The sequence below is a fragment of the Raphanus sativus genome, chromosome 6, assembly GCF_000801105.2.
Source record: "Raphanus sativus cultivar WK10039 chromosome 6, ASM80110v3, whole genome shotgun sequence".
Classification (NCBI taxonomy): Eukaryota; Viridiplantae; Streptophyta; class Magnoliopsida; order Brassicales; family Brassicaceae; genus Raphanus; species Raphanus sativus.
In genome coordinates this window covers 39,976,497-39,998,543 of record NC_079516.1, presented here as the reverse complement: position 1 = coordinate 39,998,543, position 22,047 = coordinate 39,976,497, and the positions used below count along the sequence as shown (strand labels likewise).

Here is a 22,047-nt window from a genome sequence, read left to right as displayed (position 1 = left end):
TTTTGCATTTATATTAAGTCTCTATAGGTTTTTGTTGTAGTCCACAGATGAGATTTCATTCCAAACTAATCCCCATTGGCTTAATTTAGTTTCTTTTGCATTTAATGTCCCACTAACTCTAAATGTGAACCGTTTGATCCAAAAAAAAAAAAACTCTAAATGTGACAAACTTATCAATTTCATTAGATCATGGGCCAACGCCATCAAAACCACTATTTCAGGACATTCACGCGTTGGATGACATCTTCTGATAAGAAATTATATAAAACATTAATTTTTTATAGGGGTTTTCAATTTTTTTATAGTTTTCTACTTTAATATTAAAAATACTGGAGATATAAAAACCATCTCAAATATTTATGAAATTTGAGATGGTTTTAGTTCAGTTTTTTTTGTGTTTAATTCGGTTTTAAAGAGAAAAATGATTAATTTCAAGAAAGAAAATTTTGATTTTATGTGGATTGGTATATAAGATGGTTTGGATAATTAAGATAGTTAATATAAAAGTATTAAACAATTTAAATAATTTTAGATATTTCAGATACAAATATTTAAATAAATTTGGTCAATCCAAATTTTTTGGTTAATTATGTCTTTTGGATAATTTTAGATGTTTTATATAAAAATTTGATTGATAAATTATATTTTGAACATCTATACTATTAAAAGGGAATCAGTCTCAAAAAAATCTACTTATACAAGACTATCACACTATTTTATTAGACTAATATTATTTTGATTTTATCTTAAACTTAGACTAACAATATGTTACCATATATTTCTATAACAATATTTACATTAATCAGTAACAAAATATTAATATTTCCTATTATTTACTCCTACAAGTTTGCTATCTAACAAACTAATTTTGTAATCAATCAAATTAATTATAAATTTGTCTCTCTTATTTAATTAATCATCAATTATCATTTTACATACATATATTTCATGACATCCACATATAAATTGTTTGATCCATGCATAATTATTTTTTGGTCATATCATTAATTAATTTAACTATATAACTAGATTCTGACCGTCATTTGAAAGAGCGGATATATTTTTTTGTTTTAAAATTTGTGAGAAATTTAATTTTTATATTTTTGTTACTTTTTGTAATCACATTTGTGTTTAATATTTTAATATAATTTTTTGTAACTATATTAAATATGTCAAGTTGTATAACTATACACTTATGTCATAAGTATTCAGAAATTATTTTAAAATTTTATTTCTGAAGTTTGTAACATATTATATTTTCTTAATAAGCACCTAACATAATTAGTAAAAAATATTCGTATCCAAAAAAATGATTCGGAATCGATCCGAAAATAAAAGTCTTATAATCTATTATATCTGGCATATATATTGTCTGTAAAATGGATAAGATAGAAAACATGTTAAGATATATTTAGTTTTAAAATTAAGTAAAACAAACCGAACACAAATATTCATAACTAACCGATTTCAACTAATTTGCTTTGATATTATATATCGGATCCATTAGAGTATGCCCATTTGTGAACCCTAAGGGGGGGTTCATAGGGATTTTTTTATTGTTTTTGGGTGGGTCCGGGAATAGTGACGAACCCGTATTAATTTTGCTCTTCCATTAGTGAACCCGAAAATGGGGTTCATAAGAATAAAATAATATTTTTTTTAAAAAAAAAAATTTATTTAATACAATGGAAATTAAAAAACATACAAAGATTATTCATCTAGATTACCAAATTTGTGCCATATATTTTCAAACGATCATGTTTTTGTTGATCCCGAATTTGAGCTTGAATGCCATGCCTATTAACGAAGTTGGAAGGAGAGTCCGTAGGTTGCGAGATTTCCACCTGTGAACTCCTGCTTGACTCTCCCGAGTCGAACTCAGATGTATCAGACAGAATATATGTGTTTCGTTCGTTCTCTACTATCATATTGTGTAGTATGACACAAGTTCTCATAATCTTTCCAATCTTTTCCTTGTCCCATAGTAGAGCAGGATTTTTTACTATTGCAAACCTCGATTGCAGAACTCCGAAAGCACGTTCGACATCTTTTCTGGCGGATTCTTGTTTTTCAGCAAAAAGCTCAGCTTTAAGACCTTGAGGTAGTGGAATGGATTGGATAAATGTTGACCATTTCGGATAGATTCCGTCTGTAAGGTAGTACGCCATACGATAATTGTGGCCGTTGACCGTGAAATTAACTTTAGGAGCTCGACCTTGTATAATGTCAGAAAAAACTTGTGACCGATCGAGAACATTAATATCGTTTAGGGTACCTGGTAAACCGAAAAATGCGTGCCATATCCAAAGATCCTGTGATGCCACAGCCTCTAAGACAATGGTCGGCTTTCCGTGACCTCGTGCGTACTGCCCTCTCCAAGACCTTGGGCAGTTTTTCCACTCCCAATGCATACAGTCGATGCTGCCTATCATTCCCGGAAATCCGCGTACCTCTCCGATATCGAGTAATCGTTGAAGATCAGCTGGTGTAGGTTTTCGTAGATACTCATCTCCAAACAATTGTATTATCGCTTCGTTGAACTTCTCCAAACATAAAAGTGCGGTACTCTCACCAAGTCGGAGATATTCGTCATACGTATCTCCCGATTGACCATATGCTAGCATACATATAGCTGCAGTACACTTTTGAAGTGCAGATAGGCCGTACCTTCCGTGAGCATTTCGTCTTTGACGAAAGTATGGAACTTCATTACTCAGGCGATCGACAATGGAAAGGAACAATGGCTTCGTCATTCGAAAACGCCGCCTAAACATTTCTGGTGGGTATGTAGGATTTTCACTGAAATAGTCATTGCAAAGGTCTTCGTGGCCTTGCTCCCTATGTCTTTCGATATAAGCTCGTCTCTTCGGCTTGTTAATTTGTTGGTCGATGAAATTATCAACTTGTTGGTCGATAAAATTATCAACATGTTCGTCAAACGTATCTTCAATTAGTTTATTTGCTGCATCATCTGATGAGAAAAACATCACTTGAACACTTCTTCCTTCATAGAAGAAAAAATTTAATTATTCACAAGTTTAATAAGAAACATATTTTTTTTTAAAAAAAAATAAAATCTTCACTACTCTAATAAGAAACATATCTTTTTTGAAAAAAAAATTAAATCTTCACTAGTCTAATAAGAAACATATCTTTTTTTGAAAAAAAAAATAAATCTTCACTAGTCTAATAAGAAACATATATTTAAAAAAAAAATTAAATCTGCACTAGTCAAGAAACATATTTTTTTTTAAAATAAAAAATATAAATCTTCATTACTTTAATAACAAAATATAACTTTTTAAAAGAGTGATGGGAGAGTATACTTGTCTTGATAGAAGAGTGATGGGAGAGTATACTTGTTGTTGGAGAGAAGAGTGATAGAGAGAAGAGTGTTGTTGATAGTGTTGTTGGAGAGAAGAGTGATAGAGAGAAGAGGGGTGTTCGAGAGATGAGTGATAGAGAGAAGAGTGGTAGTTCTCTTTATACTTCGGTTTGATATGAGTGATAGAGTAAAGAAGAGACTGAAGTGAGCAAATTTATGAAACAAACACCCTGCTTTATATATAGAGTTGGCATAGTCAGTACATAGCCGATACAAAACAAAGAAACAAGACAAGTTACCCGTGAGCAACCAAACAAGTACAAAGTACAAAGAAACAAGACAAGTTAATTGAAATGAAGTGTAGAAAGAAACAAAATACTACACTTTCCCGTGAAACACAACAACCATAAAGCTAATAAACATGTGCATTCCCTTCCTGCCATACAACTTCAACTCCAGCCCGTGACCTGCAAGACAAAAGAAAACAAAATTATATACTCATGAGCACAACAGCAAGCAACCAACATGAAGTACAAATGAACCACGAGATCAACCAACCAAATGAACCACAAGATCAAGCAAACGAATGAACCACGAGATCAAGCAACCAAATGAACAACTTAAGCTATCATATTATCCAAATGAACCACAACAGCAATCAAACGAACAACTTAAGCTATCATATTACCCATCTCAAATCATTTCAGAAATGAGTTTCTCCATGAGGGTGATTTCGCTTGCAGTTAGATGGGTAGGGTCTTTGGCAAGGAGACGCTCTAGCAGTTTCTGTTGCTGTATCTCCTTCTTCACAGCAAGCATGGCATGTATCTCATCATAACCTTGCCTCTTGCGTTTGGCTGCTTTGCAAGCCTTGACACCAGGAGGCCGAACCTCCGCACCTTCCTCCTCAGCCACCACCTCCGCAGCTTCCTTCCTTTTCTCCTTGGAACCTTCTTTGGGAACACCAAGTGATTTCCATTTCTGATAGAACCGAAGTTCCCTCCAACAATGTTCAAGTGTGAACTTGATGCCAATGTCATTGAAGAAGATGTCATGGGCAGCCTTCATGACATCATTCTCGTTTTGGCCACTCGCTTGCTCCCTCACTGCTGCTTCATAACAGCCCACAAACTTGCACACCTGCTCATTGATTCTTCCCCACCTCTGCTTACACTGACTCCACTCTCTAGGGACGCCGCCACTGAGCTGAGGGCTGGCGTTCACGTAGTCCACAATTCTCTTCCAAAAAGCTCCAGCCTTCTGGTCAGTACCGACGATTGCATCCTTGCTGGTGTTCAACCAAGCACTGATGAGCACAACGTCTTTTTTGGTTGACCACTTGCGTCTTTGATTAACGGGAGAGGTTTGGGGGTTTTGGGGAAAATGTTCCATTCTTGTTTCGGTTTGGTATGTGTGTGTTTTAGAAGTGGATTTGTTATGTTTTTAAACTACAATTTGCAACTACATTTAACTCTAACTACCAAACATTGATCACACAACAACTTCATTTAACTACAACTATCAAATCAGTCGAGACCATTATTTAAAGCTCAGTACAATCGGTCTTAATCACAGCAACCAACCAACAAACACAATGAATTTATGGTAATTTTTACAAGTTCTAGTTTTAGCTTCTAGTTTAGTAAACACAACAACTTCTAGTATAAAGTTGTTCTTCTAGTTTAATTTTAACTGAACTACAAGTAGCTCAGTTAACGTTAACATATTAATAAAAAAAATAAACAGAACGAGATCACAGCATCACAAAAGCATCACAAACAAAGCGAGGAATGAGAGCATCACAAACAAAGTGACCAATGAGATAAGACGGTACCTTTGCTTTTCAATCGAAGCAGACCATCTCCAGGTCATGCACCTTCACAGTGAGAACATTGAGCAGACCAGAGAGACTTTTAACCTGTTCCTGGACATGGAAACAACAATAAAAATGAGTTAATACTCTCTTTTAATTGAACTAACTAATAACTAATGAAAGAGCAACAAACAATAACCATTACAATACAATGAATGATCACTAACCTCTAGAGATACGATCTGTTCATTGAGGATGGGCACCTCCTTGATAACCTTCTCAGCCTCCTCCAGCCGGCTAGTCAGCCTTTCGATCTCCTCCTTACACCAATCACCCAAGGCTGACGGTAGTGGAGCCCATCAGCCTTGGTAAAAACATGTACTGAAATTAAAAACAGAAACAAAATAATAACATAAACAATAAACTATGTTTGTTTCTTACCTCGTAGTTTATGCAGGTGAAGAATCGCTTCCCAAGAAGAGTGTCGTGCTCCTCCTTCCTCTGAACCTCACCAATCATTCTCTCACCGCAATAACACCTTTTTGGAATACCATACTCTTAATCCGCCACATAGCCTAATGAGTTGTTGTACTCAATGTTCCTCTTTGCGTCTCTTCTCTCTGCTGCGGGATCCATCTGTAGCAGAAACACAAACAAAACTCATTAGCAAACTCATAAAAGTTAACAATCAAATCAAAACGAATCAATAAACCACTCATGGACGATTTAAAACCATCAAACGAAACCCACACAATCGATTAACAACCCTAACCTAAAACCCCCAAATCAATTTGGAACCGTAACCCTAAATCCCCAAATCAACATCGAATCCCCGATTAACGAACACTAACTGGGTAAATACAACCCCGATGACGATAATCGAAAGCCCCAACTCGATTTTGAACCCTAATATGAAAACCCTAAATCGATTGAGAATCCTCGAGACCCAAAACGCTTCAAAATTGTGGAGAATCTACTCAATACTGACCTGAGCTCGTGGAGGGGACCGTTCGTCGTTGATTTGATGGTCAAAAACTTCGGAAATCGCCGTCGCACCAGAATCGCCTCTCAATCGCCTCAGAGAAACAAACCCTAGCTATCGAAGAAGAAAAGAAAAATGAATGGTCTCGGTCAATGCTTCGCGTAAACTCGAAAACGCGGGGCCAATGGGTTACAAACACGTGTCTTGAACCCGGCTAAGAACAGATCATGCGTAAGACTCGGGTCACCGATATTAGCCCATTTTCGATTTATTTTTCCCTGCCCGGCCCTATGAACCCGAGCCCATGAACCCCTTAAAAACCCCCAATGGGCATGCTCTTAGGAGTTGGTGTATTAAAATGCAAAAAAATCAAAAGATAAATAAAAGCATTTATTATAATATAGTTAGAAAAATATAAGAGAAGACCAAGAATGTATTAGTATATGAAAGGGTGCATAATCTTGCTTTTTAATAGTATAGATATAATATACTTATAGATGGTATTTTACAATATTTGGTACTAATCATTTCTTGGTTTAGTTTTGTTGCTAGGTCGGTTCAGTTTGGGTATTTGGTTCGGCGCGTTTGAAACACCCGTGTCTAGTTATTATGGCTTAAACCTTTTGACAAACATGTAACATTAATAAAAGTCTCAAAGATAGTCTGCAAGCAAAACAAGGTTTATGTTGCGACAAACCCATAAAAGACGCACGAATGTTTGGGAAACTTCAAAACATACATATGAAACAAGATTATCATTAGTCTCTATCACCGTAGGAGGACCTCTTCTCGCTTGATCTGCCATCGTAATGACTTCGACCCTTGTTTGAGTACTCACGCTCCCTGTTAACTCTTTCATCATCTTCGTCTTCCTTACCCGTCACATGTCTTTTCCCAGCAGCAACATCATCTCTGTACCTGTCCTCCTTATCGCCTCTGTACCTGTCCCTGCCACGCTTGTACTCTTCATCATCCTTTCTAACCACTTCACGTCTCTGTCTGTATCTATCCCTGTCACTGTCATCCTCTTCCTCGCTGGCTTGACCTCTATACCTATCATCAACATCCTTAACTGTTCCACGTCTCTGACCAGCATCATCGCTTCTATACCTGTCCCTTCCATGGTGACCGTGGTCCTCCTCTCTTATCTGCTTCCTTCCTCTTTGGTAACTGTCATCCTTCAGCTTCCTCCTATTTTCATACTCAGCCTCACTGTCATCAGAAGAGTCTCCTGCAACTTGCTTGCTACGAGAATCACTCCTATAGGTGTCCTTGTCATGCTTGGGCAGGGTCTCTTCTTCGTCCCTCTTCTTGCTCATTCCTCCACTGTAAACTTCTACTTTACTGCGCAACTGTTTCTTGTTGTTCCCATACTCGGCCTCACTGTCATCAGAGTCTCTTGCAGCTTTCTTGCCACCTCTACGCATGTCCTTGAGATTAGACTCCAGGTCTTCCTCATCTCTTTTCTGCTTTTGTCCACTACGGTAAGCTTCTTCTTTCTTCCGCAGTTGTTGTTTCTCATCCTCAGACTCAGGCTCGCTAACATCAGAATCATGCCTCTTTCGCCCACTTCTTCCTTCGTCAGGTTTGTCCCTTGAATCTTTCGAAACAGTTTGGTTGGAGGGCCGACTCTTTTTGTGTGACTTCCGAAGCTTCAGGCTGTCATCACTCTCAGCTTCAGATTCAGATTCAGAAGAAACACTTCTTCTGCTTCTACCTCGTTTCTTTGTAGGCTTCCTTCTCCTCTTCTCTCCACTGTCACTGCCAGAGTCAGAATCAGCGCTGCTTGAGTCACTTTCACTGTCACTCTCTTGTTTACGCCCCTTAGCCTTCTTCTTCGACCGCCTTCTGCGGTCACGACCCTTACCATCAGACTCAGACGAGTCATCATCATGTCTTCTCTTCTTGCTCTCTTTCTTCTTCTGACGTTTCACTTCATCACCACCCTGCTTCTTGCTCTCCTTAACCTTACCATCCTTCACCTCCACATCCTCATCTCTCTTCCTCCCACTACCACGGTCCAAAAACGAATGTTCCCGCCTCTCTTTCACAACCCCCGTCGGCTCCTCCTCCTCAATCATCCCTTCCTCAGCCTGCTCCTGATCAGTCAAGCCAAGCGCAGCTCGAAACGCTTCCATCTGCTTCTCCTTCCTCGCAGCAACCTGATGCGTCTGCGTATCAGATATCTTCGCATCACTCTCCTCAGAACCACCAGCAGCAGTAGCAGCTTCAAACTTCAACCTCGCTTCCTCAAGCCTCTCAGCAATCTCCGCATCAGAGAAGCCCTGGTCCGAGAGCTCGTCTTCGAGCACAGCGAGCTTGAGATGGATCTGACGCTTACGGTCATGCTCGAGGATGTCTTTGTTCGGTTTCTTGGATAAACCAGCGGTTCCCTGATCATCCGCAAACCCCTTTCCGCCACTAACGGGCTTACCACCGTTCCTGGGCCTCACGAAGAACTTGTTCGTCTGAACGTAACCGTTAGTCCCTGAGCCTCTCGCCGTCTGTAATCCTATTCCGTTGTACATCTTTCTTCTACGAAACGAAACTTCAATCACCTCACAACAAACCCTAAATCGAATTAGCGAAAGAGACTGGTTCAGATTCAAATCGATAGATCTGTAGAAACCCTAAAACTCAAGCTTAAAAACCAATCTGAATCTAATAGCACACAGATCTCTGATTGAATCGGGAAAGGGTTAAATTACCAGTTTATCGTCGATGCGGCGAGATGCGAGCGGACAACAAGGAGACGACGAGGAAGATTGAACTCTTATCAGATCAGAAGAAAGAGCAAGGTTTAACGGAACCTAAAAGGCCTGAAATTAGTGATATACATACTTAATGGGCTTAGGCCCAAGCGGGTTGTATATCTCTTATTTTCTTTTTTGGTCAAAATTGTATTTCTCTATTTTAAAATATTGAAAACCTTTGTGAAACCAAATCGTTTCGGTTGGACCAGATTAAACCGTGATAGCGTATCCGAGTTCGGTTTAAGTTAAAACACAGTGTGGGTCTTTAGTTCGATTATTTTATTGGTTAAGGGCTCTCCCGTCCCGTCTCGAACCGCTGCGGATTCGACTTCTGGCGGTACACAGCGGACCTGTCCCGCGCGGGATGCGGTCCTCAAACTAGCTGTCCAATCCCGTACCGCGAAATATGCAGGTCTTCGCGGGCCGTCCCGTGGGACATCGAATATTACATTGCTTATTTCTACATGCACAAACAAACATAGACATGAATTGATTTTCATCTTGCACATGATCGAGTATTCTCTTACAAGATCAATACATTAAGCTTATACAAAACAAATGTATTTATTATCATTTATGATGGTTTGAAGAAGCTCTACCAGTACAGATTAGAGGCTCTTGGGAGACCAGAAGCATCATCGACACTGAAACCACCATCAATGGAGTTCCATAGTGTATAATCTCTCTCTCTCTCACACACACACTCTCTCTCTCTCACTCACTCTCTCTCTCTCTCTCTCTCTCTCTCTCTCTCTCTCTCTCTCTCTCTCATGTGAAAGCATAAATGGAGACTTAGGATTGCCGCAAAATCCCGCGGTTTAACCCATCCCGCTTTCTGACCTGTCCCATTTTGAGTCAATCCCGCTTTGAATCCGTTCCGCTTTGAACCCGTCCCGCGAGGTCCGCAATTTTGCGGGCCTATCAAATGGAGGCCCAATCCCGCTCCGCAGCAAGCTTTTACGGGCCAGGTCCGCGGTCCAGGTCCTTGATTGCCATCCCTAGTTAAGCTCCTATTAAACTTTTTAGGCGTTTATTCTACGCATGTATAAACAAAAGAATTACGCTAATTACAACGTGTTCTTTAGTACTGTTTAAGTAACTTATATGTGGTGTTAAACTTTTTAACGATTACAATCTATACTAGGTTTGCAAACAGACTAAATTTATGATTTGCCAAAAAAAAAAGAAAAAAAGGTTAATGAATAATGCAGATTGCTGGAATTTCGCTTTCTTTGACTCCTAAATTTTATTAATAATTTTCTTGTCAGCTACTGATATTTTATTTAAATTGTACCAAACGGATCAATATTTGGAGAATTATTAAATTTATATATATTGAAATTTTAGCAAAACCTTCAATATATCTATTTTGTCTTGGAGTTTATCAATACATTGTCACATATGTGTGGATGTGGATCATGATGGGGTAAAACGGTTCACGTACTATCCTTTCCCACTGAGGCGGCGACGGCTGCGGCAGCCTAGCTAGCTGTTTGGCCTCTAAGGATTTAGGAGGCAATTTAGGGGGCTTGAAAATTAATAACATCAACATTTAGAATAAATATTCCATTTTAAGATAGTTACTAGATTTTGACCCGCGCTTTTGAAGCGCGGAATATTTTACGATGAAAAATTTTACTAATAATTTAACAAATATTTTGATAATTTTTAAAGAGTATGTATTTAAATCAGTATTTTTGAATTCAACCCGATTGTTATTATACCGGTTAATACGGAGATCTGACAATTCAATTTATGTTTTTAAAATATTCATATTAAAAAATCACTAAAACCCGAGACTAACCGATTGAACTGATGGATGACCGATATGTAATCTAATTGAATTTAAATTGTAATAGTTTCATAATTTGTAATCTTATAATCGAAATTTTAAAGTGCACTATTTTGCAACTTATGAAATTATGACGTTTCTACAAAATTTTAAAGAGAAAATGATAGATATAAAATAACTAAGATTAATTATTGTATTATTTGGAAACATTGATAGTAGTATAAAAAATATATTATTTGGAAACATTGATAGTAGTATAAAGAAATAAGTATATTGTTTGGAAACATTGATAGTATTATAAAGAAATAAGTATATTGTTTGGAAACATGGATAGTAGTATAAAGAAAAAAACATTAATGATTTAATGTATGTTTAATTATAAAGTATAAATGTGTATTTAATTTAAAAACTTACAAAGTAAATGTTAGGTCCAACAGAATGTTTCTGTTTTAATAAGATAGATATAAATGGACCAACGGGAAAGGTTTCCGTCATTGTCCAAAAGAATCCGAGATAGATATATAACATACCAACGAGAAAAGACTCCGTCATTGTCTAAGAATCTGATCAGATGGCTACAAACTTCAAATCACACTTACCAATTATCGGTACGTTCTATAAAATTTTAGATTCATTATTTTCAAGGAAATATAACCACTCTATTACCATAAAATCTTTCATTTCATATTATGCCAAGGAAACTAAATGAGATAAATCCTTTAACAAAAATTTAAAAACTAAAATGAGACGCTGATATTGCAGACATTAGTCCTTTACTTGTTAAATGCGATGATTCCGACATGATGGAGGATGCTGGCGTGGCTGAGGTTGTCGGAAAACTAGACCGGGCTTGTCGGGACGTCGGATTCTTCTACGTGGTAACAAACATTGAGTTTATCTTTTTCTTTGGTTTTATGAAAATATTCTTCGTGGACGTTTAATAATTTGGATTGGTGAGTGTTGTGGAGCAGGTTGGTCATGGGATTTCAGACAGTCTTATGAACAAGGTGAAAGAGATGACACATCGATTTTTCGAGCTTCCATATGAGGAGAAACTTAAGATCAAGATTACTCCAGCAGCTGGTTATAGGTTTGTTTAATAGATCTGAAAATGTGATCCAAAACGTGTTTCTCGTTTTAGTTTACATTGGAAAAGAGCAAAAAAATACTTTTTTCTTGGATTCACTCCCTAGGATGAACCTTTAGGTTCACCAACCAATATGAATTGGTTATTTTAGATTAGGTATCTTTTGAAAAAGGAAACAAAATAATTGTCAAGTTATATTATGTTTTAAAATAAAAATAAAAAAAAATAAAAGTAATAGTAATTGTATAAATGTATTTAAAAACTATATATAAATCTTAAGGTTTATAATTTATCTAAAGGTTTAAGATTTAGAATTAAAAAATTCAGTGTTTTTATGATTTAGAGTTTGTTATTTACGAATTAAAATTTATGATTTATCCAAGGGTTTAGGGGTTATCCAAGGGTTTAGGGGTTATCCAAGAGTTTAGGGTTGTGATTAGGGTTTAGGGTATAGTTTTTTGCTGGCGGATTTAAAATTATTTTTCAAAAATTCGTTTTATGTTAATTACTATTTTTATTTATTTTAAAAACATAATGCAAATTTGATAATTATTTTGTTTACTTTCTTAAAAATACTCAATCTAAGATAACAAGTTTCTATTGGTTGGTGAACCTAAAAGTTCACCCTAGGGAGTGAACCCAAGAAAAACTCGCAAAAAAACGTAATAAGTTAATAATCCACGAAAATCTAATACCAAACATATAACTTAATATCGAAAACCAAACATAATTTTACGTCCGTGAAAAATTCAAAGATACATACTTTCATCAAAAATAAAATCAAAGATATATATACATACATCCAACTAAAATAGGAAACCATTGTTTAATTACTATTATGGAAACTTCAAACTTTACGCCCGTAATTTTTTTATTTCCGAAGTCAGTTCTTTAAAATTTTCAATTTAAAATTATGTTTGAATCCAGGGTGGTTTGAAACCCATGGAACAAGAAAACCAATCTTTTTTCATTCCCACTAGATTACCAACACCTTACGTAAAAACCAAAATCTTGAAGAGGAAAAAACAAACAAAAAGTCTTTCCAAGAATCGAACATAATGTTTTGTGGAGGATCTTTAATGGATGTTGAGTTTCACAGAGGATATCAGAGAATTGGAGTGAACTTTACGAGTGGGAAACAAGATTTCCACGAAGCAATAGATGTAAGTAGTGTCCAACGTACTAGCCAATGGCTTAAGCGATTCCAATTTCTCTTTTTTTTTGTCATCAAACTGCTTGCGATTCTAATTTATTAAGTAGTTGTGATTCTACTAATGTATATTTATTCTCTTACGGACAGTGTTACAGAGAGTTCAAGCAAGGAAAGTATGGTGAAACTGGAAAGGTCTTGGAAGGGCCAAATCAGTGGTTAGTATATTTATGTATTTACCTTTGTATTGGGAAAAAAATAACGAAAACGCCAGACTTAATTTTATTAGCTTTAATTGAATATAAAATTTAGAAACGTTTTTTTTTTGTTAATATGCATAGTGGATTAGTCAATTATTTAGAATAGGCTGAACGGCCAGAGCATTTTAATTGAATAGAGTTAGGTAAAAAAACAAGAATAAGAAACATTTAAATTGAACAAAGTTAGTCAAATGATTAAAACACTAAAATTTTATTTTTCATAGATGGGTGTTTTAAGTTGTATTATTAAGGGAAATACAAGTTCATAATAAATAAATTTAGTTTTAATTTTCTGAACACTTGATATTAGAAATATATACGATTTTTGAATGCCAAATATACATGACGATAATGTTTTATTTTATTAGCTTTCTATCTTCTTTAGTTTAAATTTCTCTTTTTTTCTTTCTTTTTTTGTGCGGCATTTTATTTGAAGGCCAGAAAATCCTCAAAAGTACAAAGAGTTGATGGATGAGTATATTAAACTATGCACAGGTGTGTATCCGATCTGTTTCAACCCTTTTGTGTTTACTAGGTGTGTGTTTGTTTCCAACTTAGAGATTCATAGTTTTGTAATTTCATTTCATGGTTTCAAGATCTTTCTAGAAACATCTTAAGGGGAATTTCCTTAGCACTTGGTGGATCACCTTATGAATTTGAGGGAGAAATGGCTGGAGACCCTTTTTGGGTAATGCGTATTATTGGTTATCCTGGTGTAAACCAAAAAAATGTTATTGGATGGTAACAAACTTTTATCATTACTGTTTTACTACGGAGAAATTTCGTTTTATTTAACTCTAATAGTGGTAATCGGGTAATAATTCATCATCTTTTTTTTGTTTATAAAATTCCAGTGGAGCTCACACTGACTATGGTAAGTAAGATTCAACTTTAATCAAGATAATGATTATATATCTTCATTTTTTTTTCTCAAAAATAAGATATACCTTAACTGGTTTGGTTTTATGAAACCACCGTGATTTGTAGGCTTGTTGACACTTATAAATCAAGACGATGATAAAACTGCTCTTCAGGTATATATTTACCATATATAATCTTCTCTGATTTTGGTACTTAGAAAAATGGCTTTAGATTTTTTTTTTTGTATCTTCGAAAAGGTGAAAAACTTGGCTGGTGATTGGATACCAGCTACTCCAATCCATGGATCATTTATTTGTAACATCGGTGACATGTTAAAGGTTTTGTTTGTTTTCTCTCCTTCTCTATTTCTCTCTTTTCTTTTAATTTGACAATCCTTGAAAAACTTGGGAATCAAATATGCAGATACTTTCAAATGGAGTATATGAATCCACACTTCATAGAGTGATGAATAACTCTCCTCTATACCGTGTTTGCATTGCATTCTTCTACGAGGTATAATAAATAAACTTGTAACAGTTTTGTGTATGTTTCAACTCAGATTTTAAATCATTTATCTTTGTTCGAACAGACTAACTTTGACGCGATGGTTGAGCCATTGGATATCTTCAAAGAAAAGTATCCAGGAGATAAAAGATCTCAAGTTTCCAAAAGAGTTGTATACGGAGAGCATCTCGTTAACAAAGTCCAGACCACCTTCGTAAATCTGGTGGAACACATTTAATTTGATTTGTTTGGCTTTTGGGCTGGATTTCAAATTCTAATAAATAATGTTACTTATAATTTGTTACAAAAATATCCATGTATTATTTTTTATAATTTATATGTATAAAAGTAATTTAATAAAATAAAGAAAAAAAATATTAATACAATGAAAATTATATAATAAACTCAATTATTAAAGTTATCAATGTAATAAACAATCTTGAAACTTCTCGAATAGTATTATAGAGATTTAACATTTTTAATGTAATTAAGGGTTTGGTCGGGAAAATAAGCTATGATTCACCTTTTGGTATCATGCCAAATTTTTTTTGTGGCAAAATCATGTTTCAAACTGTGCTAAATTTACTAAATTCACATTCTTTAGATGATGTAAACCGACCAAGATAAGCTTCCACCGCATCATAACACCAAGGGCCACTTCTCAAAGCAGCTAACTACCAAGCTGATATTTGGTGTCCTGGCTGAATAAGCTCTTCATCAGCTTTCCCAATGATAAAGCAAGCAGCAGACAGAAAAGTGAAAAAATCTTGAGAAATAAAATAATTCATTAGGAAGTAAAACTGAAGAGAAAAGAGACAGAGATTACATTCATATATAATTGGATCATCATTGGTTTTAATGAAAGTAAAAGTTTGACTCTCTCAATCATTGTTAAAGGTTTTAACGAATCGACACTGCATCGAGTGATCAATAACTCTCCTATATACCGTGTATGCATCGCATTCTTCTACGAGGTATTATGTATAATAAACTTGTAACAGTTTTTTCTGCATTTTTCAACTCAGATTTTGAATCATTTATCTTGTTCAAACATACTAACTTTTGAAGCGATGGTTGAGCCATTGGATGTCTGCAAAGATCTCAAGTTTCCAAAAGAGATGTATATGGATAGCATCTGGTTAACAAAATCCATACCACCTTTGCAAATTTAGTGAAACACATTTAACTGAATTGGTTCGGCTTTCAGACTAAATTTCGATTCTAATCAATAATATTACTAACTAGTTTGATATTAAAACTAAAATATTTTTAGAAACAATCTACAAGTTACATTATATATGTTTATCAGTCCAGCTAGTTTTAGCAATTTTAAAACCTATTAATAATAACAGTTTAGAAAACATTTCAGAGAATTACATGTTTTTATCATGCAAAAGATTATTATTATTATAGTATTATAAATGTAATTTACATGTTACAGTTCGAGTATATGGTCCCCGACTCTATAAATTATAAAATAAAATATCACAAAATACCAGTTTAAGGTCATAATACTTAATATTAATATTACAATGAATTAATTTTTCTGTTTCAAATTATCTATAATATAAAAATGTAATCATTTTAAATTAATAGAAAATAATGTTTTATATTATATAAATGCCACTGGACATTGTAAATTTTGTGAAGCATTTATTTGGATAATTGTAAAAAGATCATTATACCAACTAAATATATCCCAAAATATATTAATTAACCATTTTTTCCAACCGTGTAAACCCTACTTTAAAAATAAATAAATAAAAATTACTTGATAGTTAAAATTCTAGAACGAAATTGTTAAGAGGAATACTTAGAAAATATATAAATAGGTTTAGACCATTTTTAATGATGCTTAATTTTCCGCATTTGCTTCATTCTGAAGAAAATTTTGCTTCAAGTGTACTTTATTTCTTGTTTCAAAATGAAAAAAAATGAAGTTTTTTTAGAAAAAAGTTGAAGATATAGTGTTCACATGTTCATTTTAACAATATTTTTATCACCCAATTTTTTAAAGTACATCGATTTTCTAGAAGTTTCTTATATTTTTCCTAGACTTTAAATTACAAAGAATCAGATTCTCTTATAAACCAACTTTTACATCAAAAGGCTAATATATTTTTCTAGATCCCGAAACACTCTTTCCTCTGAACAAACTCCACTTAATTGTTTTTTTTCCTTTTCCATTCAAATCTCCTTTTAATTTCCTATATAATTTTTTTTCAGTACTAATATATTGAAGTATTTTAGAATTACAGCCACAGCTAAAATCAAATGACACTTGATAATTAGTCAGTTTTTCCAATAAATTTTTATTAACATCAGTTTTATAATTGATGTAAATTTTGCATCACTTTTTAATTGATGCTAATAAAAATTTCAAAAAACATCAGTTAAATAACTGATCCTAATTTGTATTTAGTGTCAATTATTTGGAAATGTTGTGAATTTATATCAGTTATATTAAATTGATGTTATATTAATTGATAGTATTATTATTAATCTTAATACACTATTTTACATCACTTACTAATAATTAATTTTAAATTAGTATCAGTTTTTCTTATGATACTATTTATCTGATTTAACATAGTCTTTTTTTGTAGTATAGTTAGGGCTGTTCAATATGGTAAAACCGAACCATACCGAACCGAACCGAACCGAAATAGACAATGTGGTTTGGATTTGGTATATACCATACAAACCGAATGGATGTAATTTTCTAAAAACCGTAGGATTTGGATATGGTTTGGTATATAACCGATAAAACCGAATAAACCTAATAAAACCGATCAAAAATAGAAACATGTAAATATTTATATATTTTATAACGACGTATGAAAATCATAACTTAATTTGTTTGCTAATAACTATTACCATATTTTTTACAGTAATAAAGAAGTCATGATTTGTAAAACATTTGAAGTATAATTAAATAACAATTCATCGCAACCGATGCTTCTTATTTTTAGTCTTCTTTTTGATCTTTTTGCTTTATTTTAGTATTGATTAAATTGAAATAAAGATTATAAATTTGTTGGACAATAATTAGTAGAAATTCTTCACAATTTTTTTTAATCTATAAATGAACAGAGATTCGTATTCAATCGAAGAAACATGAATTTGATGAACGCTAAATATGGAAGAATAGAAAAACTTTTTTAGTGTTTCGTGCTTCTGTTTTGTTTTTAGTTTTTTACTTTTATTCAAAATTTTGAGCTTTGATTTTAATTCTAGATTTGATTATTTTATTAGATGGTATAAGCGTTTTTTTATTTTTTTGTTCTTTTATTTAAACATATAATATTTTTTAATAAATGACTGTGTTGACAACATGATTCTAAAATTCATATAATATGATCACAAAATAAAGAATTATGTTTCTTGGTATAAAACCGAATAAACCAAAAACCAACAGTATATAAACCGAACCGAACCGAAGTAAATATGGATTTAGAATGGTACTTGTATTTTACTAACCGAAATACCGAAAAACCAAAAAAAACCGAACCGAAACCGAACCGATATCCGGATTGAACACCCCTAAGTATAGTCATACGGATTTGTTAATAAATTTGATTTTAATAGATTTGATAAATACTCAAATTTGAAATAAAATCTCCGGATTGTAAACATGAATTAAAACCAACTTATTAGATTTGAAAATGGTGTTATTTTTTATAGATATAAAAAATTAATTCAAATCAAGAATTAGTCATAAATCAAGTATTAGTCATACAGATTTGTCAATAAGTTTGATTTCAATAGATTTTAATTGACTACTAAGTTTAAAACATAAATAATCAAACTATAAATAAAATCTCTGGATTTTAAACATTAATTAAACACAACATAATAGATTTGAAAAAGGTATTATTTGTTTTACGACTTACAAAATTTAGTTTAAATCAAGAGTTAGTCATAAATATAGTATTAGTCATACTGATTTGTTAGTAAATTTGATTTCAGTAGATTTAAATTGATTACGAAGTTTAAAGTATAAATACTCAAATTCGAAACAAAATCTCTGGATTGTAAACATTAACTAAAACCAAATAATAGATTTGAAAATTTTGTTATCTGTTTTACGATTTACAAAATTTAACTAAAATAAAGAATTAGTCATAAATCAAGTATTAATCATAAGGATTTGAAAATAAATTTGATTTTAATAGATTTGAATTAACTAATAAATTTAAAATATAAACACTCTAATTGGAAATAAAATCTCTGTACTGTAAACAATGATTAAAACCAACATAATAAATTTGATGTTTTTATTTTTTTAACGATTTACAAAATTTAACTCAAATCAAGTATTAGTCATAAATCAAGTATTAGTTATGCAGATTTGTTAATAAATTTGATTTCAGTATATTTTAATTGACTAATAAGTCTAAAATATAAATACTTAAATTCGAGATAAATCTCCGGATTTGTAAACATTAATTAAACTAACATAGTATATTTGAAAATCAGTAAATTGTACTTAATTTTATAAATTATAATATAAATTCTTATTTCAATTAAAATTCATTTACGAACAATATCCATTCATATCTTTAGTTTATATTTCCTTAAACAGAAATTAAGGGGGTTGGAAAAGAATGCTTTGTTATTAATTGCAACCAATGAGGTGCCTCTTTCTCTTGTATTTTTGCTTTTCTTATACTCCTAAAGTAATATGTGTGGTATGTGATTTAGTTTTAGTACTTTGGTCTTTTTTTTGTTCAACAATACTTTGGTCTCTTTTCCAACTTTGTTACATTTTTTTTATTTTAGTCTAAAGCATGAGTTACGAGTAAATCTTTTGAATAAAGTCTTAACTATTAAAGAAGAAATCTCCATTTTGGTATAGAACACATGTCTATCACTCATGGTTTATGATTATTGTCATTTCCAGAGGAAAAAAATATAGTAGTCTTAAATTGTTTAAGAAACATACAAAATCATTAATTAATTGTTAGAAAATCTTAATTACTAAAGACGCAAGACACATGTCTCTCTTATATTACTTACCATATGCGTTATTACTGTTAAAATTAATTATCATGATTAATAAAAATCTAAATAGTAATTACATACCAAACAAATTTATATAAAGTGATTGTGTATGTATAGACATTTAAAAATTTAGCTACAATAAATAAAAAATATACACATACTATTTAAAAATTAATGTAAAATACTATGTATTCACTAAAGAGATTAATAAGTATGGATATACATTTCAAAATTAATGAAAATACTACTTAAAAAATATTATGAATATCTTATAATATTTTTAAATGTTTAGAATAAAAAGTGGAGTTATTGTGTTGACTGGTAGAGTATATATAAATGTACCGTGCCAAGAAAGTGATAGATAGTTCTCTTACAAATACAGTTTGCTCTTATATAAACTCTCTTCTCGTGTCTCTCTCTCTTCACCTTCAATACCCAGTCTTCAGAGTCTTCTTTATTCTTTCTTTCTCTCAGAATAAACGAAAATAAAGTCCTTCTCTTTGTTCCAGAGGTGATTATTTAATTTGTTTTGATTTGTTTTTGATGATTTTAAAACAGTTTTCTTGTCTCTTGGCTTGAATAACGTGTTATCCTTACCGTCTTCATCAAATCTCTGACACACCACCCTATGATTTATATCCTTACCATCTTCATCAACTCTCTAACACCCTACTAATATACTCAACACACTACAAAAAAAGAGTTGTTTAGCATCATTTATTTTTTATTTTTGTATCATTTATAAATGATGTAAAATAATTTTGCATCACTTAAATAAATGACTCTGAAAGTGATGATGCAAATAATTTGCATCAGTTTATTAATAAATGATGTAAAAATACTAAATATTTCCATCAATTATGATAAGTGATATCATTATGTATCAATTGCAAAAAATGATTTTAACAACTACATCAGTTTTTTATAAATGATGTTAGTATTGACATCAATTAAAATAACTGATTGGAATTATTTGTATCATTTATTATAATTGAAGTTAAATTAATATGAAAATTTAAATGATTTCGTAATTATATAATTGATAATATTAATTAAGTATATTAATATCATTTGTACCTAAATAACTCTTTTCAATATATAAATTGAAGAACATATTTTATTAACATTTTTATTTTTCTATTAAAAATATAATTAACAAGAAAAAGTTACATGCGTAAAAAGAAATACGAAGATGAATTTAAAAGAGAAAATAATTGAAATGGTTAAACAAAATTTGCCATGAAAGTTAAAAATATTGAGATTCTTCAGTTCTTCTTTTTTTTCTTCAGTTCTTCGTTACTTCTATGCTTCTTTCATTTTTGGATCAACGTCATCTCCTTCTACATTTCTAGATGCTCTCCACTCTAGCAACAAAAAATAAGTAAAGCATAAACAATTATTTTAAAAAAACTTGTAATCTTCTAATAGAATAAGAACCAAGAGAAAAAAAGAAAAGAAAAGTACCTCTGAAAATTTTCAATCAGATCCCACTGATTAGAAAAATCCAGTTTCCTTTGAAATTCTTCAGAAGAAGAAACAGTTAGACATATTTTAGATTGATAAAGAAAGTTTAAGAAACTGAAAGAAAAAAAGATGAAGATGAGGAATTTGAGAGAAGGGAGCAGCGTTTGTTGAGGTTAAAGCCATAAATATACTGTACAACTTCTCATAGTCTTTTTTTTTTTCTTAAGTCGATGGTACTTTTTAATTAATTGGTTAACGTTTTATTTGGAATTGTAATAGTGGTTCCCATTTTGTAGGGATTATAACTGATCACTTAAAGAATTTTACAATATAAATTATTAGATATATTAATAACTTGAAATTATTTTATCGATGTAAACCAATTTTACTATTATCAGATATTCTAATTGATGTCAATGAAGATAATATAACATCACAACTATTAAAACGATTTTAACGATAAATATACTTATATAATTATTTGTTAGCATCAGTTTTTTATTGATATAAATTATATATCATTTTAATAAGTGATGTTAAGCAAAAAAATAAATGTATCAGTTGTTGAAATGATATAAATCTGTATAACAATATCAGTTGTGTTAAAATGATGCAAATTCATAAAAATTATATCATTTTATTGAATTGATGTTAATTTAATTGATAAACATATCAATTGTTCTAACTGATTTAAAATTTATATATATTTGTATCATTTCTAAATAACTAATTTAAAATCATATCACTTATTTTTGTGATACAATTTAAGTGATACAATTCAATGATTTTTTTGTAGTGACATCTTCATCAACTCTTGACGCACCTTACGATTCATATCTTCGTCAAGATATGAATCCTAAGGTGCGCCAGAGAGATGATGGAGATGGTGAGGATATGAATCATATGGTGTGTCAGAGAGTTGAGGAAGATGGTGAAGATATGAATCGTAGGATGGTGCGTCAAAGAGTTGATGAAGATGTAGCACCAAAGAGAATGTGAAATAGAGTCCAAAAGATAATTCAATTACAAAGCTTAGTAAATCAGTTGTCAGG

At 32.2% G+C, this 22,047-nt stretch overlaps 4 protein-coding genes and 1 long non-coding RNA gene across 5 annotated transcripts; 1 reads left to right on the top strand and 4 right to left on the bottom strand.

The window, feature by feature from the left end:
• Positions 1-1,718: 1,718 nt before the first annotated feature.
• On the bottom strand, positions 1,719-2,987 carry LOC108808490 (uncharacterized). Its single transcript, XM_018580624.2, has one exon. It carries the CDS (start codon positions 2,985-2,987, stop codon positions 1,719-1,721), a length of 1,269 nt encoding a protein of 422 aa, XP_018436126.1.
• A 1,031-nt stretch (positions 2,988-4,018) lies between these two features.
• On the bottom strand, positions 4,019-4,717 carry LOC130495824 (glutathione S-transferase T3-like). Its single transcript, XM_056987358.1, has one exon. The coding sequence runs from the start codon at positions 4,715-4,717 to the stop codon at positions 4,019-4,021; it is 699 nt and encodes a 232-aa protein (XP_056843338.1).
• Positions 4,718-6,741: 2,024 nt separating this feature from the next.
• On the bottom strand, positions 6,742-8,915 carry LOC108812844 (lisH domain-containing protein C1711.05). Its single transcript, XM_018585218.2, has 2 exons — positions 8,829-8,915; positions 6,742-8,691 (listed from the first exon to the last, which is right to left on the bottom strand). Exon 2 carries the CDS (start codon positions 8,646-8,648, stop codon positions 6,879-6,881), a length of 1,770 nt encoding a protein of 589 aa, XP_018440720.1. The 5' UTR covers positions 8,649-8,691; positions 8,829-8,915; the 3' UTR covers positions 6,742-6,878.
• Positions 8,916-11,155: 2,240 nt separating this feature from the next.
• Positions 11,156-14,838, top strand: LOC108810371 (probable 2-oxoglutarate-dependent dioxygenase DIN11). Its single transcript, XM_018582487.2, has 12 exons — positions 11,156-11,273; positions 11,428-11,543; positions 11,637-11,755; positions 12,852-12,915; positions 13,053-13,120; positions 13,599-13,657; positions 13,759-13,903; positions 14,017-14,036; positions 14,150-14,196; positions 14,281-14,361; positions 14,447-14,536; positions 14,613-14,838. Exons 1-12 carry the CDS (start codon positions 11,237-11,239, stop codon positions 14,763-14,765), a joined length of 999 nt encoding a protein of 332 aa, XP_018437989.1. The 5' UTR covers positions 11,156-11,236; the 3' UTR covers positions 14,766-14,838.
• A 5,794-nt stretch (positions 14,839-20,632) lies between these two features.
• Positions 20,633-21,295, bottom strand: LOC130496248 (uncharacterized). Its single transcript, XR_008935349.1, has 2 exons — positions 20,996-21,295; positions 20,633-20,895 (listed from the first exon to the last, which is right to left on the bottom strand). It is a non-coding gene; the product is annotated as an uncharacterized LOC130496248 (long non-coding RNA).
• Positions 21,296-22,047: the final 752 nt, after the last annotated feature.